Source organism: Dipodomys ordii, unplaced genomic scaffold, assembly GCF_000151885.1.
Source record: "Dipodomys ordii isolate 6190 unplaced genomic scaffold, Dord_2.0 Scaffold107, whole genome shotgun sequence".
Taxonomy (NCBI): Eukaryota; Metazoa; Chordata; class Mammalia; order Rodentia; family Heteromyidae; genus Dipodomys; species Dipodomys ordii.
Genome location: NW_012267323.1, coordinates 2,455,376 through 2,472,323, shown reverse-complemented (window position 1 = coordinate 2,472,323; position 16,948 = coordinate 2,455,376). Strand labels below are relative to the sequence as shown.

General features: G+C 40.0%; 1 protein-coding gene across 1 annotated transcript in view; it reads left to right on the top strand.

Moving 5' to 3' along the window:
- Dock3 (dedicator of cytokinesis 3) overlaps positions 1-16,948 on the top strand; it is a 187,819-nt gene that overhangs the window by 125,859 nt on the left and 45,012 nt on the right. The window contains exons 22-29 of the mRNA XM_013028052.1: positions 617-717; positions 3,451-3,532; positions 3,793-3,963; positions 5,254-5,446; positions 9,084-9,211; positions 12,065-12,211; positions 14,018-14,116; positions 16,303-16,397. Coding sequence (XP_012883506.1) covers positions 617-717; positions 3,451-3,532; positions 3,793-3,963; positions 5,254-5,446; positions 9,084-9,211; positions 12,065-12,211; positions 14,018-14,116; positions 16,303-16,397 — 1,016 coding nt within the window. The remainder of the gene's footprint in view (positions 1-616; positions 718-3,450; positions 3,533-3,792; positions 3,964-5,253; positions 5,447-9,083; positions 9,212-12,064; positions 12,212-14,017; positions 14,117-16,302; positions 16,398-16,948) is intronic.

Here is a 16,948-nt window from a genome sequence, read left to right as displayed (position 1 = left end):
GAGTTTCAGATTATCTTAGTGAGACTGAACATTGAATAAATGTTTAGTACATTTTGCTTTATATCCAGTCTCACAAGAGGGCTTTATATTGAAGAAGAATCAGGTAGTCCAGTTTACCTGATAGAGAACTGAGGCCAGCGTGGAAAATAGGCACTTATCCTTCTGGCCTTTCTTCTTCTTTGTTTCCCTGACTACCAGCCCTGTTCATAAAGTGCATGGTCTTTCATAGCCTGATTTATCTCAAAGAACAGTCTTTTCCCCTCATTTTTCTACGTTTTTGGAAACACTTGAGTGTTTATGCACCTGTGCATTTATCTTTTACCTATCCCTGGTCCATATTATACCTCTCAGCATTACTGTGAACTAAGAGGTTCAGATTAACATACATATGAAGCATGGGGTTTCAGATTTGGATCAAGAGGCTGAGGGGTGTGAGAAAGAGAAGAAGCAAACAAAAATGCAGACATAACAGAAGTCATGTTTACTACCCATGAAGAACAGTTAGAGAAAACACTGACAGTTACTCTTCCTAGAAGATGTAAGAATCTCTTTTCTGCTAGGGACAGGTCTGAGGCCTCCTGTGAATCCCAGGTGGCTTACTTTCCATTTCTCCCAGGTTTTTATCATCAACCTGCTCCGAGACATCAAATATTTCCATTTCCGACCTGTGATGGACACATATATCCAGAAGCACTTTGCTGGAGCCCTGGCATACAAGTAAGTTGCATTTGTGGTCATTATTAGCAAAAAGATAATTTTAAAAAGTTAACCTGCAACCACCCCCCACCCCCTGCCAATTGTTGCAAAATGCCTGCAACATAAAATTTACTCTCTGAACCATTTTCTAAGCTTATAGTTCAATGAAATTAAATTCACTCACTCGTATTGTGAATATATTGTGCAGCTGTGACCAGAACTAGAAATATTTTCATCTTATAAAGCTGAAATCTATAGCAATTAATTTCTTTTAGCACATTGTAGTTTCCAAATAGTGTACAAGTCTTATTCCAAAGAATTTTATTATTTTATTTATATTTTGGTGCTGGTCCTGGGGTTTGAACTCAGGGCCTGAGCTCTGTCTCTGAGCTTCTTTTTGCTTTGGACTAGTACTCTACCACTTGAGCCATGGTGCCACTTCTGGCGCTTTGTGCATAATTTAATGGAGATAAGAGTCTCATGGACCTTCATGCCTTGGCTGGCTTCAAACCAAATCCTCAAATCTCATTCTCTTAAGGAGCTAGGATTACAGATGTGACCCACCAGAATCTGGCAAAAGTACTTTGTTTTTCTTTCTTTTTTTTTGTCTGTCGTGGGGCCTGAACTCTTGGCCTGGGCACTGTCCCTCAGCTCTTCAGCTTAAGGCTAGTGCTCTACCACTTGAGCCACAGTGCCACTTCTGGCTTTTTCTGCTTCTGTGGTGCTGAGGAATTGAACCCAGGGCCTCATTCATGCAAGGCAAGCACTGCACTCTGCCACTGAGCCACCTTCCCAGACTAGTGTTTTGTTTTGACACTATTTATTTATTTATTTTTGCCAGTCGTGGGGCCAGAACTCTGGGCCTGGGTGCTATCCCTCAGCTCTTCAGCTCAAGACTAGCACTCTACCACTTGAGCCACGGTGCCACTTCCAGCTTTTTTTTTTCTGCTTATGTGGTGCTGAGGAATTGAACCCAGGGCCTCATGCATGCAAGGGAATCTCTCTTCCACTGAGCCATTTTCCCAGCCCTTTTGACACTATTTAAATGGAAGTTTTCTTCCTAATTTTCTTTTAGATTGTTCATTGTTAGGGTATGTAAATATGATTGATTTTTGTGTTGATTTTATATCCTACAACTGTTAGTGTTTTGTGTGTGTCTGTGTGTGTAAACACACACACACACATACACAATCATGTCACTTGAAAACAGAGGTAACTTTGCTTTTTCCCTTTCTAGATCGGATGCTTTTTATTTCCTTTTCCTTCCTACTTGCTCTGGGTAGAACTTCTAAGATGTTTTGGGAAAACAGTGGCAGAAATGAGTATTCTCTTCTTATTCCTAATCTTAGAAGAAAAGCTTTCAGTCTTTTGCTATTGAATATGATATTATCTATGGGCTTTCAGCTGAAATTTGAAACTACAGTTTATTACATAATTGCCATACTTGCCTTTCTGAGAAATGATGATGGCCATGCATAGTAGCCTACTCAGGAGGTGGAGATGGGGAGGATTGTGATTTGAGGAAAGCCTAGGCAGCAAATTCTCCACACTTCATCTCAGTCAGTAAAATCTAGATGTGATGGTTCCCACCTGTCATCTCAATTATTCAGTAGGACAATGCAGTCTAGGTTGGCAGGGCATAAAAAACACAAGACCTGTTTGGAAAAATAAAAAGTGCTGTGGGTATGGCTCAAACAGTACATCACTTGTCTATCAAGTATAAGGCCTTGTTCAGGTGTCAAGACTATAAACAAAGGAGGGAAAGGAAAGGAATGGGGAGAGAAGAAGGAAGGGAGGGTAGGTGAGAGAAAGGAGAGAATGAGAAAGGGGAGAAAGAGAAAAAAAGAATGGTAAAGCTAGTAAAAATAAGTCTTGTTTCTTGTGAAACATGAATAGGAAAAATACCACTCAAATTTCAGAGAAAAATGATTTTATAACTAGCAAACGAGAGAATACATAATATCTAACACTGTTAAAAATGTTAAACACTTAAAAAAACGTTCTTTCATGAAGTGAGCACAGTTTTTTTTTTTAAAAACAAAACCTAACAGCAGCAAAATATTGGCATTAGAACTCTGATACTTATAGGTCACTTTAGAGATCATACACTATTCTATGTGCTTTGCATGTCATCCTATTAATATTCTCAATAACTTTGAGATGTACTATTTCCTCCGTATTTTAAATAAAAAGAATGAGGCACAGTGGGATTAAATAACTTAGCTAAGGATACAGAGATAGATACTACAGGCCCCAGATCTGAACACAGCCTTTACTTTGATTTCTGTGATCTCTTGCCATGTAACTTTATAAACCTTCTGAGCCATTAATCCCATTCCTCTCAGATGACTTGATCCTCAGAAGACAAGGTTAGGATGGATGACACTGGAAATAAACACTTATTGAGAATTTTCTTTTCACAAGTCAGGGTTGTATGTTCTGGACATAGCAATTTAAGACAAAACAAAACACATATCCAATCTAGGTTTCTGGGAAAAGAACTAAGGGAAAGAGAGATTGTACTTGCTGATTAAAATAGGGCAACTCCATTTGAACAAGGAAGTCTGTCTGTCTCAGATGGTATGAAAATTCCACAGTTCTAATGGATTCATTACTCCATTCTAGCTCATCAGCAGAACATTATTTCCTATTTGACTAATTGTTTCTGAGTTTCTTACTTGATTAAACATTTTGCACTGAATGCCTTAAAAGGAGCTTTAAATATGGGCTTTCTTTTATTGTTCTCTTTCCCAGGGAGCTCATCCGCTGTTTGAAGTGGTATATGGACTGCTCAGCAGAACTGATTAGGCAAGATCACATTCAGGAAGCCATGCGGGTAATGTCCTAAGCTCACTGTACATATGGGGGGATGGTCACTCTTTAATATTCCGTTCACCTCTCATAACAACCTGTGACTCTTTAATTCAGAAAACAGTTGTAAAATTATTTTTATTAGTATCAGTAAAGACAGTGGTTCCTTAGTTGGAGTTTTGAGAAAAAAGTTTTCAAAAAAATAAAATAAACCTATCCAAGTTGGAATTGCCTGTCACCTGATTTTCATTCCTAGACTGTATTACTTTCCTTTCACATTTCTAGGCCTTGGAGTACCTTTTCAAATTCATTGTACAGTCTCGAATCTTGTACTCTCGAGCTACATGTGGGATGGAAGAGGAGCAGTTTCGGTCCAGCATTCAAGAACTTTTCCAGTCTATCCGATTTGTGCTCAGTCTGGACAGCAGAAACTCAGAAACACTCCTTTTCACTCAGGTCTGTGAGCTGCAGAGTTTGGCTACTAAATTCCTTGCCGGTCTTAGCAAATGGTTTCTTTGTCCTCTGACTTGCAGAAGCCCTACTAGAATCTTATATGTTGGATAAAAGGTAATTTACAAGGAAACATCTGATAGAACAAAATGCCACTTTTATTTTGAAGTTAACTTTACCTCATCTACCAGGTATGAAACAGGTTAGTGACTTAATGTTGGAGAAATAACACAAATTTGTTGTTGGGAACCCTCTTTTCATACAAATCAGCAACCATTCTCTAGGTTTTTAAAAAAATGAATACCTTATAGAGGATATTCAGGATTCCCTATTTATGGGAATTTCATTTCCTAGTTAGCCAGTGTTAATTTTTTTGTTTTTGTTTTGTTGGTCATGGGCCTTGAACATAGGGCCTGGGCACTATCCCTGAGCTTTTTTTTAACTAAAGGCTAGTTCTCTACCACTTGGAGCCACAGTGCCACTTTTTTTATAGTACTTTTCTATTCTTAGCTAAGAGTGAAATAATGGAAAACTACTAGGAATAACTGGAAAACACTGGCTAAAAAGTAGGATTAGATTCTGTTAGAAATATCAGTATTGAATGGGCCAGGCAATTGGAAGGTAAAGATCAAGAGAAAAAGTAAGGGGACTGGGAAGTTGGCTCAGTGGTAGAGTCCTTGCCTTGCATACATGAGGCCCTGGGTTTGATTCCTCAGCACCACATAAGTAGAAAAGGCTGGAAGTGGCGCTGTGGCTCAAGAGGTAGGGCACTAGCCCTGAGCTGAAGAGCTGAGGGACAGAGCCTATGCCCACAGTTCAGGCCCCACGACCGGCAAAAGAAAAAAAGTAAGGCTGGTGCCAGTTATTCACCCTATACTCTTAGCTACTCAGAAAGCTGAGATCTAAGAATATTGGTTCGAAGACAGCCAGGGAAGACAAAACCAAGAAACTCTTATCCCCAGTTAACCATAAAAAAATGCACATAATTTTTTTCTTTATACCAATTAAAAGATGAGTAATAGCATAATTTGAATTCCTTCCTTCTCTTGCCAGCAAATGGCTTGGCAAATTATAAAAACTTCAAGTAACCTGAGCCTCCAGTGAATTCTGTTGTTTTGGTTTCCTTTTTAGTTCTCCTTACTTCTCGCCCATGTTGAGTCAAGGACTTGGGAAGAGTCTGCTCAAGGGAAAGATATGCAATGCTTTTTGAGCCTCTCTTTTCACTCGTACCATTGAGCATGCAAGACAGATGCAAACTTAACTCTGAGCTAACCACAGCTTTACTTGCTTCTGCAGGCTGCACTCTTGAATTCTTTCCCAACTATCTTTGATGAGCTGTTGCAAATGTTCACTGTGCAAGAGGTGGCAGAGTTTGTGAGAGGGACTCTGGGGAGCATGCCCAGCACTGTGCACATTGGGCAGTCGATGGATGTGGTGAAGCTGCAGTCTATTGCCAGGACAGTGGACAGTCGCCTGTTTTCTTTTTCAGGTAAATCAAGTTGGGGTAAGAGGCTCTTGTTTCTCCCCTTCCAAGATAATAGTCAGGTGATTCTCAAAGGATTGGTTATTATCAACCATCAAGCAATAAACCAATGACCCCTCTTCTTAAACTGTTAGGAAAAGCAGCTAAGACCCAGGCCTACTGCTTCCCTCACAATTTGTTCATAGAGATCTATTTCCCAGGGCATGCCTACGGGGTATTATCTTAGTTTCCTTTTGCTTGTATTGTAGAATATCATAAACTAGGTAACTTAAGGCAGTTACTTTTCACAGTTCTAGCATCTGAAAAGTTCAACATCAAAGTGCCAGTATAGTTGGTATCTAGTGAGGACCCCTTCCTGTTTCATAGATAAGCTATCTTCTCTCTGTGCTGAAAGGAACAAGGGCGCTTTCTGGGGTCTCTTTTTAAAGGGCCCTCCCATTCATAAAGTCCCTGCCCTCATGACCTAATCACTAGCAAGGGACTCCTTTCCAAATGCTGTCTCACAGGGGTTTAGGTTTCATTGCATGAATTTGGAGGGGACACAACATTCAATGTATAGCAGTTGGGGCTCTTGTCCTCAGGTTGGCCACAAGTCTAGCCAGTTGCTAGTAATGGAGTCTGCCTTCTACACTTCTAGAAGAATAAGAAGACAAAGGGGGAGGAGAGAGAGCAAAAGAAAAGGGTCCAGCCAAGTACTGGTGCCTTACCCCTAATCCTAGCTACTCACGAGGCTGAGATCTGAGGATTGTAGTTTGAAGCCAACCCTGGCTGGAAAGTCCCTGTGACTTTTATCTCTAATTAAACACCAAAAAGCCAGATGTGTAGCTGTGTGGCTCTTATGGTAGAGTACTAACCTTGAGCAAAAAGCTCAGGGACAGAAACCAGGCCCTGAGTTCAAGCCTCAGGACCAGCACTAAACAAAACAAAACAGAAACAGCAGGGGGGTGGGTCTAGTCTAAGAAGATGAGCATAAACCAAAGAAATAAAAGAGGCCTCCAAAGGAGGCCCTGAAAACTCTATGCTTGCTTATTTTCTTGTGTCTCCAGTCAGATTCCTTTTTCTTTCTTTGGAAGAACCACAAGGATTAGAGAAAGAAATAGACAAGGATCCCTTTGTTCTCTCTAAGTGGTCACAACAGCCTAATAGATCAGCAACCCAGGCTGCCTCTCAGAATGAATATTTGGACTAATTTCTGAAACATAATGCTTGTGATCAAAGTTCAGCCTTGCAGGGCCATCAAATACTCAATGTTTAAATGTTAAGAGCAATAGGAGAATAGTACGTTAAGTAGAATGTTACTATTATAGAATAAACTGGGGCACAGGAATAAATGTGGAACATTAGCAAAACAATGACTATTCGAATTTTATAATCAGAATTTTGTGCTTAATTTTTAAAATCTGACTTTAAGACATAAGAACAATTTCTCATTTCAATGCTACACATATTTGCAATACTAAATAGATGTTCCCTTTGACTTAGCTCTGCCAGGGTAGACTATTGCTGATGGTAAAGCTGTCACCAAGAAATTCAGCCCTTCTCCACCAGTAAGTGTTTGTGGTAAACACTTTTCTCTGTTCCACCTCTTGGAATGAAAATTTTATCAGTGATTTAAACACTGTCACTAAATCCACTCCAGTTTTGTGCACTGCCTCAAGAAGATTCTTTCAGAATGTATAGGAAGCCCTCACTGAGATACTTTATTTCTAGTATTCTTGCATGTGCTCAACAGTTGTATACAATGGCTTAAGAATTTTTTTTTCTTAAAATTGATGTGGCATTGGACCATGGAATTGGATTTTATGGCAAATCACCAACTTTTCATTTGCATTCCACTCTCACTGAATGTCCACATTATGGTATCTTTCTCAAAGCAAGAGATTCCATACTAGTGATATCATTTAACCAAACTGGTATCTTCTCCAACAGGTTCTGTTAACACACTATCACTTTGTCTAGAAGCAACTGTTAGTTGTTACAAATCCTACTCTGTATTTTGATCTGGTACAAAATACAGTAGCAGCTTTTTCTTTACCTAAGCAACCTTTTAAACAGAATGTCTGTTACTCTGTTTTGTTTGAACTTTTTTTTTTTTTTTTGGTCATAGGGCTTGAACTCTGGGCCTGGGTGCTGTCCCTCAGCTCTTCAGCTCAAGGCAAGCACTCTACCACTTGAGCTATAGCACCACTTCTCGTTTTCTGGTGGTTTATTGGAGATAAAAGTCTCATGGGACTTTCCTGCCTGGGCTGGCTTTGAACTGTGATCCTCAGATCTCAGCCTCCTTAGTAGCTAGGATTACAGGCATGAGCCACCGGTGCCTGGTTGTTTGGACATATTTTTTAGTGTTGACACTACAGTGTCATATTTCATGTAATTTATGTTTGGCTTAAAAAATTTTTTTCCTTGCTGGGCGCTGGTGACTCATGCTTGTAATCCTAGCTATTCAGGAGGCTGAGGTCTGAAGATCATGGTTTGAAGCCAGCCCTGGCAGAAAAGTCCATGAGGCACTGATCTCCAATAAACTACTCAGAAAAAGCTGGAAGAGGAGCTGTGGATCAAGTAGTAGAGCACTACCCTTGAGCACAAAGAGGCTTAGGAATAGCACTGAGACGCTGAGTTCAGGCCCCAGGACCAGAAAAAGAAACTCTTCCTTGAATGCATACAAAACACTTAACCTATGATCAGATATAAATAATAAATTCAAATGCCATAGTTTATGTTATTGATAATCTCACTGAAGCTTGCTGGCTAGGTATGATGGGATCTGTAGGGTCACATAATACAGTGTGCCAGAAACATATTCACACTTGCATTTCATTTTGTCTGTGAAGTAAACATAGAAGAAGCCATAACACCCATCTTACAGATAAGGAAAAACAAGCCAGTGGGAGAAGGAGTTAAACTGCCTAAGTGTTCCAAATGATTTAGTAAGGGTATTTAAAATGTAGAGCTTAGTCTTCCTCAATTCAGAGTTCTAAAATGTTATTCTGATAACATTAGGCAGAAAAGAGAAAAATACATTCAAATACATTCAAGTATGCAGTAGGATTGGCAATAAGCATTGTCTAGTTATCAAAGGCTATGACAAGGCAAAGGTTATACTTCTGTTGTATCCAATGCTGTGTATATACCTAACAGCAACCTAACCAGCCTATGGAGAAAGGACAGAGCTCTAGTGGTTTTTACGCCAACATAAATGATTCCCAGAATATCAGATTACTTAGCCAGATTGTGAATAGAGGTGCAGTTAGTAATACAAATCAAGCCTTCAAATCTAGTCATTGTAGTTGATGCTAGATGTGACATTTACTTTAAGTTTTCAATGTAAACTGTACTTTTAATTTGGAGTTTAGTCATTAAAGAGATTTCATTTGGAAGCAGACTGTAGTCATTCAACCTGCATAAAATGCCATGAATACAGAGACTCTAATTGAGAAGGAAGGAAAAGACGAAAGAACGATTTATAATTTCCAGACATGAAGCTTCTAGACTCTTTTAAGGGAGGAGAGTGACCTCCACCTTTGCTCCAGTTTCCACCCCACCTTCTTTGAAACCAGTTAAGTCTCACAATACCACCACTATCTTCTGGTAGTAACTAGTCCTCCTCTAAAGGGCTTCCTCATCTTTGTGTTTTCTCTGCCAGAATCCCGCCGCATCCTGCTTCCTGTGGTTCTCCATCACATTCACCTTCACCTGAGGCAACAGAAAGAGCTGCTAATCTGTTCAGGGATTCTCGGCAGCATCTTCTCCATCATCAAGACCAGCTCTCTGGTAGTGGCCCACACCCACTCCACCCTGCAGTTCTACCATAGTCTTGTATTAACTGTAACCAGAAACAGACCAACAAGTATGCTTTGTATACTTCTCAGTCAGACATGCTGATAGTGACAGGAGGTACCTGAGTAAATAGAAGTTTGTATGGACTCAGCAGATTTCAGCCTTACTATTTCAAAAATGTTTCACTATCATAAAAACCTAGAAATACAGTTACCTCTAGAACTAAAAGCCCAGTCTTATGCCATGCATAGTTTCTGTCAAAAGCTATTCTGGATTTCTAGAAGTTTTCTTAGAATACTAGGTATTCTAAGAGCATAGACTAAGGGATAGCTTTCTCATCATACTTTTGTTTGAACTTTCCAACAGCTTGATTTCACCCATAAGGTATTTCTACCCCATGCCAGATGAGATTAGATATATAAGAAATAATGTTGTTGCCCACAAAAGCTCTGAGCCTATTAGATGAAAGAAATCAGGTTTCAACCAACAAAATTGTTGCCTTTTTTTTCTTTTAAAAGAAATATGTGTAGGAGGGGAGGGATTAAAGTAGGGAACAAAGAAAAAAAAAGACACAGATGAGTAGAAACTTATTTTGTATTCTCTATTTCATATAATTTTGATACTAAAAAATACACTTACAGAAGATTCAGAGCACATAAAAAGAATAAAGAACAGGATGGGATTTATTATACTATTTTAAAAATTAAGATTCCAAGAGAATAAATTTTAGTGCATTTAAAATGAAAGCCAAGGATCAAGCATATTAAGCTAGGTTATTCCGGTGGAGCAAGAGAGGCACTTAAAAAAAAAGAATCCAGGGGCTGGGAAGGTGGCTCAGTGGTAGAGCGCTTGCCTTGCATGCATGAGGCCCTGGATTCGATTCCTCAGCACCACATAAGCAAAAAGAAAAAAGCCGGAAGTGGCACTGTGGCTCAAGTGGTAGAGTGCTAGCCTTGAGCTGAAGAGCTGAGGGACAGCGCCCAGGTCCAGAGTTCAGGCCCCATGACCAGACCCAAAAAAAAACAAAAACAAAAAAAAGAATCCAGCTGGGCGCTGGTGGCTCACACCTTTAATCCTAGCTACTCAGGAGGCTGAGATCTGAGGATCAAGGTTCAAAGCCAGCCTGGGTGGGAAAGTCCTTGAGACTCCTATCTCCAATTATCAGAAAACCAGAAATGGCACTATAGCTCAAGTGGTAGAGCACTCACCTTGAGCTGAAAAGCTCAGGGATAGTCCCCAGGCCCAGAGTGCAAGCCCCACAATGGACCAAAAAAAAAAGAAGGAGGAATCCAGAGCTGGGAATGTGGCTTAGTGATAGAGTGCTTGCCTAGGACACATGAAGCCCTGGGTTTGATTTCCCAGTACCACATAAACAGAAAAAGCCGGAAGTGGCACAAGTGGTAGAGCGCTAGCCTTGAGCAAAAGAAGCTGAGGGACAGTGTCCAAGCCCCAGGACTGGCAAACAAAACAAAACAAAGCAAAAAAAGAAAGAATCCAGTAGGGATTTCTGAGGTTTAAAGTTAAAGTACCATCTGGTCACAAGTACCTAACTTCTTGATGGTTGAAGTAACCCCATTGTTTGCTCTTGGTTACAGACAAGACTTGGCAGCCCTCCTCACCAATCTTCAGAGAAGTCAGACAAGAGATAAGGTTTACTAGTAACCCAAGGTTGTCTCTCAGGGAAGCTTATTGCTAAAAGAGGGGCATAAATTGAAGCAAAGAGAGAGAGAGCAAGAGAAAGAAAAACATGGAACTGATGAAAACTTGAAGGACATGATATTTTTAGTTGTATTTTAAGAGGACAGAGAGTTGAATATATTTGCCTACAACTGCTTAAAGATTGGTCACAGGAAAGAGTATTACAATGACTTTGATAGACAGAAAAAATGACTTAAGCCCCAAGAGTCATGTGGAATGGGGAAAAGTATAGTTACACTGGATGGATGGATGGATAAAAGATGAAATTTAAGTTACATGTTCAGTTCTCTGTATTTAGGTTCTCAGTGACTGGCCCATGGTAAAAGTTTACTAACTGATAGGTGGATGAACATTAGGACCAGTAGTAGTATAAAGATCTTGGAGAAAAAGCAACGGGAAACTCTTTGGGAGATATTTTAGATCAAGACTAGAGTCTGAAATGAATGTGAGAAGTCTATAAAAGGAAAACAGATTCTTCCAAAAGTTTGATGGCCAGGAGACAGATTGTAGTGAGAAGACATGTTCTGTTATTTCTGTGAGGCTGCCAAGGAATGATAGATTGAGACTAGAGTCCTTCATATGGACCAGGAGCAAGAGCAAGAGAGCTGAAGAGGTAGAAATGGCACCTAAGTATAATTAGACAGCAGTCAGGGCTTGCAAGATTGAGAGCAGCCAAAGAGGAAACCTCAGGATGAAATGTGCACTACTATGTGCATTACTAGCAAAAGAGCTGCTGCCACACTCTAGGATGTCACTTTACCATTTGTCAAACTGTCTGTTCTCGAAGTGTTAGTCAGCAGGGTTATGCTTTCTCTTGACTATACTGGGGAAGTCGGAGAAAATCTTTTAACTCAGGACATTCACTTACGTCTTATATGTTAAAATTAACGCGTCTGTCTAAGATTGAGAATTTTGGCTAGTGTGGTAAGGGCGAGCCCCACCACCAGGCCAGGGCAACAATGGCAGATGTTTTTTGCCTCCTCACAGCCCTTATTCTGAGTTCCTTTCATGCACATTGGTGAGGCTGAAAGCTCAGTATTGAAAGTCCAGCCAGAAAACTGTTCCTGACATGGCTGACTTAGTACTGCAGGCAAAAGCATCCATTTGGCCTGGTGCTTTAACAGTATACTCTCTCACTGCTCACTCCAGGAAGCAGATGTCATAGAAGAGGTAGAGATGATGGTGGAGAGCCTCCTGGACGTGCTCTTGCAGACTCTACTCACCATCATGAGTAAATCGCACGCTCAGGAGGCGGTAAGAGGGCAGCGGTGCCCGCAGTGCACAGCCGAGATCACTGTTAGTAACTAACATTCAGGTTTTCTTGTTTTTTTCTCTAACCTGGGGCTCCTCCATATTACTCACCTCTCACCATCCCACCACCTTTATCTCAGCCTGCCCTCCTGCATGGTAGTCAGCATGCTACCCTCTTCCTGAATCTGACTTCCCTCTTTACTCTGAAAGCTCTAATTTCATGCTTCAAAAATACTTCTAGGAGTCTACTGTAGGGCAGATTCGGAGAATTCTTCTTAATCTTGTTTTTCTTCTCAGTTTGTTGTTGTTTTTTGGCTGTTAAGCCAAGTCACTTTCTATGAATTGTAATGAAGCAAGGAAATAGATGTAGTAAGAGGTTGAAGGTGGCAAGTAGATATTCCTTCTAGGAATCCCCTTATACAGATTCTCCTAAATGATTTGAAGGAGAGAATAATTTTCTCAGAATTTTCTTGTACCTACAAACTAGTTGTTTTTATCCATAGTGTTTGTATCTAAATTTATAGTACCAGGAAAAATGTAATGAGATAGAATTACTTAGGCATTGCAGTTGAAGCAATGATGACTGTATAAATGATGATTTTGTATGATCTAATCAGGAAAGAGATAACCTGAAAAGGCCTCTCTCAGAAGGGATAGAGATAACGCCATGGATCCTTGCCTTCAACCATACCTAGAGGAGATTTCTCAACCCTGATATGGTAACATGATAAACAATTTGTGTGAAATCTTTCCGTTGGCAGATGAGATATTACAGAGCTCTCTTTGAAGAACACCCTCTATGGGAGCGAGCCAAGCTCCAGCCATAATAGGGAGAACAAATAGAGTGCCTGGAGCAGGCATGTGTTGTGGAGCATTGGGCTTGGAAAGAGTGCTCCTTTAAGGAGTCCCTGTTGGAAGCACTCTTGCTGTAGGTAAAAACATGTACCCTACATGTCCTGGTAACCCACCTATCTAACCAGCACTTAATGCAGTGCTTACTGAATACCTGGTTTAAGTATTTGAACAATTACTAATGACGTGATTCACTTTTAAGTTATAACGAAGATAATAACAATTATAATTTATTGGGTTAACCCAATCTGTTCCTCACAAATGAATTATGGCTTCTTATGCCCAATTATTAGATATAACTGAAGTTCATATACATGTACATAATCTGCATACATATATGCATAGAGATTTTAGGATTTTAAAAAGGTTTGAGAGACTAAAAAAAATTGTCTGATTCTCATGAATTTGGGAGGATTTAAAAATCCTCCAAGTGAAGTACTTTTTTCTCCTTTCCTCCTGAGAAGTCAGCCTGCTAGGAGGAAGCCACACTTGGCTGACCATTTAAAAATTGCCGTAAGATCATCTTTGGAGTCCTTAAAGCAAGGTTTGTTCCATGCACCCAAATTAGCAACTTGAAGAAATTTAAGATACACAAATATCCTTAAAGATCCTATTTGCCTTAAAGATCCTAACTTGTCCCCTCTAAATAGTCAATTTGGAACCTTTGCTTTTCAACTGTGGTGATCTGCTCTGTTCCATTTGTCAACTGCAGTTTCCCATGTGCAAACTCTAGGATGCAACCTAGGAGGTCCTTGCAGAAGGTCTAAAACTGCCTTGTTGTAAGTTAAGGCTTTCAGTAGCCCCAGGGTGCAGAAGACCTCACTAAAACTCTGAAATTCTCCAGAAAAGAAAGTTCATTTTCAGAGCCAGAGTTGTCACCTTTCTTCCATGATCATTGGGGGCCATTTCAAACCCTCCCTTCTCTCCTTGCCCTCTGTGTACTGTGGCAATGGAACCTTAATGATTAGCTACACTGTCTTTTTTTGGGTTGTTCCCCAGGGCGAATATGTATCCTGCCTTCTCTCATTGCTTCGTCAGATGTGTGATACCCATTACCAACACCTTCTGGACAACTTCCAGAGCAAAGATGAACTCAAGGTAGGAACAAAGCATTAGCTTTTCTCCCAGGAAAAGAAGTGTGCAGCCAAGGCTCTTTCTTCCCTATCAGGGAAATAAGTTCATGTGACCTTCAACTGCCAAGAGTGTAGGATTCGCCAGCTCCAGTTTATAGCTGAATGAATATGTGGCCTCCAGAAGCTAAAAGCCAGCCATTTCCCTACACAAGCAGATCCCAGAAAATTGGCACATTTTCTCTGACAGCTAGCAGCCCTGCAATTATATGCCTGTATTTGGGGCTACTCTGGGACATACTGGTTTGATTAGTCAGTATTCCTTCCTTGCTTGGGACTTTGGCAAACCAGGGTTTGGTTATTTAAATAACAATAGTAATAATTCTGACAACTTGTCTTGATTTAAATATATTTCTGAAGGTGGGCACTGGTGGCTCACACCTGTAATCCTAGCTACTCACGAGGCTGAGATTTGAGGATCATAGTTCAGTGCCAGCCTAGGCAGGAAAGTCCATGAGACTCTTGTCTCCCAATTAACCACCAGAAAACCAGAAGTAGGGCTGTAGCCCAAAGTGGTAGAGTACTAGCCTTGAGCACAGGCCCTGAATTCAAGCCCTAGGTCTGGCACCAAAAACAACAACAACAATAACAACAACAACAACCCCCCCAAAAAACTTAATAAAAACCATGCCTTTAATCTTAAAACTATGGGCTGGGAAGGTGGCTCAGTGGTAGAGCGCTTGCCTTGCAAGCATGAGGTCCTGGGTTCGATTCCTCAGCATCACATAAGCAAAAAGAAAAAAGCTGGAAGTGGCACTGTGGCTCAAGTGGTAGAGCTGAAGAGCTGAGGGACAGCGCCCAGGCCCAGAGTTCAGACCCTACAACCGGACCAAAAACAAAAAAACTATCTGGTTTGGATTAATTGAAGTTCAAATGGAATAATTTATATAAACTTTGCTCAAGTATAATTCTCTAGTATTTCCCTTTGTGTATGATTGTCATACAAATTACAGTTTCTCAAAATACTTTCATGTGCATTCTTATTTCTTATTCAAATTATTGTTCTTTTATTATAATTTAAGGAACTCCCTGGAGTCTTTTTTACAGAGTTTTGTTTATCTGAGAAGGTGTTAATTTCTTCTTCTTTTTTTTTTTTGAATAACAGTTTTAATAGATACAGCATTCTTGATTGACAGTCTTCTTTTAGCACTCTGATTATATCTGCCTTCTGGCCACATTATGTCTGCTGATAATGAGACAAGATAGTTAGGGCAAGATGATAAAGAAGTTAGAAAATACATAAAAAATTAAACTAGGTTCAGGAGCTGAGATAGAAGCAGGAAATAAGGCTGAAAAATCACTAGAACCACAGTATATTGAATCAACTATTCAAGAATGTACAGACATGTGCATTCTTTTCATTATCCTCCCTTCTCTTTTAGGTGTTAAATGAGAAACACCACCCCAGAGGGGTAATTAGGTCTGGGAATAGAAAATTCCTGTTTTTTTTGTAAGTCTGTTACCTAGGAAGAATGCCTTAAAAAAGGGGCCATGAAGAACAGAATTTCTTTTAATTATATGGCCAAGCCAGGCCCTATGTTTCTGGGCTTGAGTGATAATGTTAAAACAAGGTAATTGGGCAGTTGCTAGGTAACCATACATCAAGATAGCCAGTTTTGAACTAGAACTCCTGCCCAATTTGGATCTAAATATCTTGGATGAATACCTCCCATTGCACCTTATGCTCTTATCTTTAACATCCCAGCTAATTTGCCCTCCTTCCTTGAATCCTGCCTTGTCTTCTACATTAAATAAATCTTTATATGGCCTGCTACTTGTATACCTCTTTCATGGATTACTTAAAAATTAATTTCATCCTTACTCAGAGTTTCTGGGAAGTCAGTGGGCTTGGAAAATTCCCCTCTTCTATTAAAGAAATCTTTTTTCCAAATATCCTTTCAGTGGCAGTACCACTGAACAGGTAGTACCTGTTAATCTTGCTGAAAACATCTGTACATGAGGTATTTGGTTGTTTTGGTTTGGTTTGGTTTGTTGTCCTGTTTTGTTTTGGTGGGATTTGGGTTTGGGGTTTTTGGTTTTTGGTTTTAATAGTATGGGAGATTGAACCCAAAGGCCTCATACATACTAGGCATGCTGTCTACCATGATGAAGTTTATCATGTTGATTTCAAGATTCTCTTTCCCTTGTGGTCAGGAATTCTTGCTGAAGATTTTCTGTGTATTCCGAAACCTGATGAAGATGAGTGTCTTCCCTCGGGACTGGATGGTAATGCGGCTGCTTACTAGCAAGTGAGTAAAGAAGGTCCCTATAATGGCAGAGCTCTTCTCAGATTAAGAAGAGTATATATGAGAAAAACCAAGAAAGGGATAAAGGCAAAGACCAGACAGAAAGAGGATTTGGCAAAAGGAAAAAAATATTTAGAGGTACATTCAGTAAGACTTGACCGTTGGTCATTGACTCTAAAGATAAGAAAAGGATAAAGTTTTTTGTTGTTTTACAAATGGAGCCGAAGTGCCTGGTAGATATTTTGTATAGTGAAAATAGAAAAAAATCAAATGTTAAGGGTATAAAATACGCCCAAGAAAGGGTTCTTGCTAGAAGCAGGCCTCTACAGGAACTAGTGACCTTTATTCTATAACTTCGGACAGTTTCCTAAGCTCTCAATTTGAGTTGTATGCCAGACAGTGCTTGTTTCCAATGACTAATGCTAATACTCACCTGAGAGCTGACTGCAAAGACCTGGACACTATCCTTAATGTATCTATGCCCATTCATATTCCTAGCCTGTGCTTCCTCTTGACAAACCAGATGAGTGATGTATGTGGTAAGGAGCTGGCTT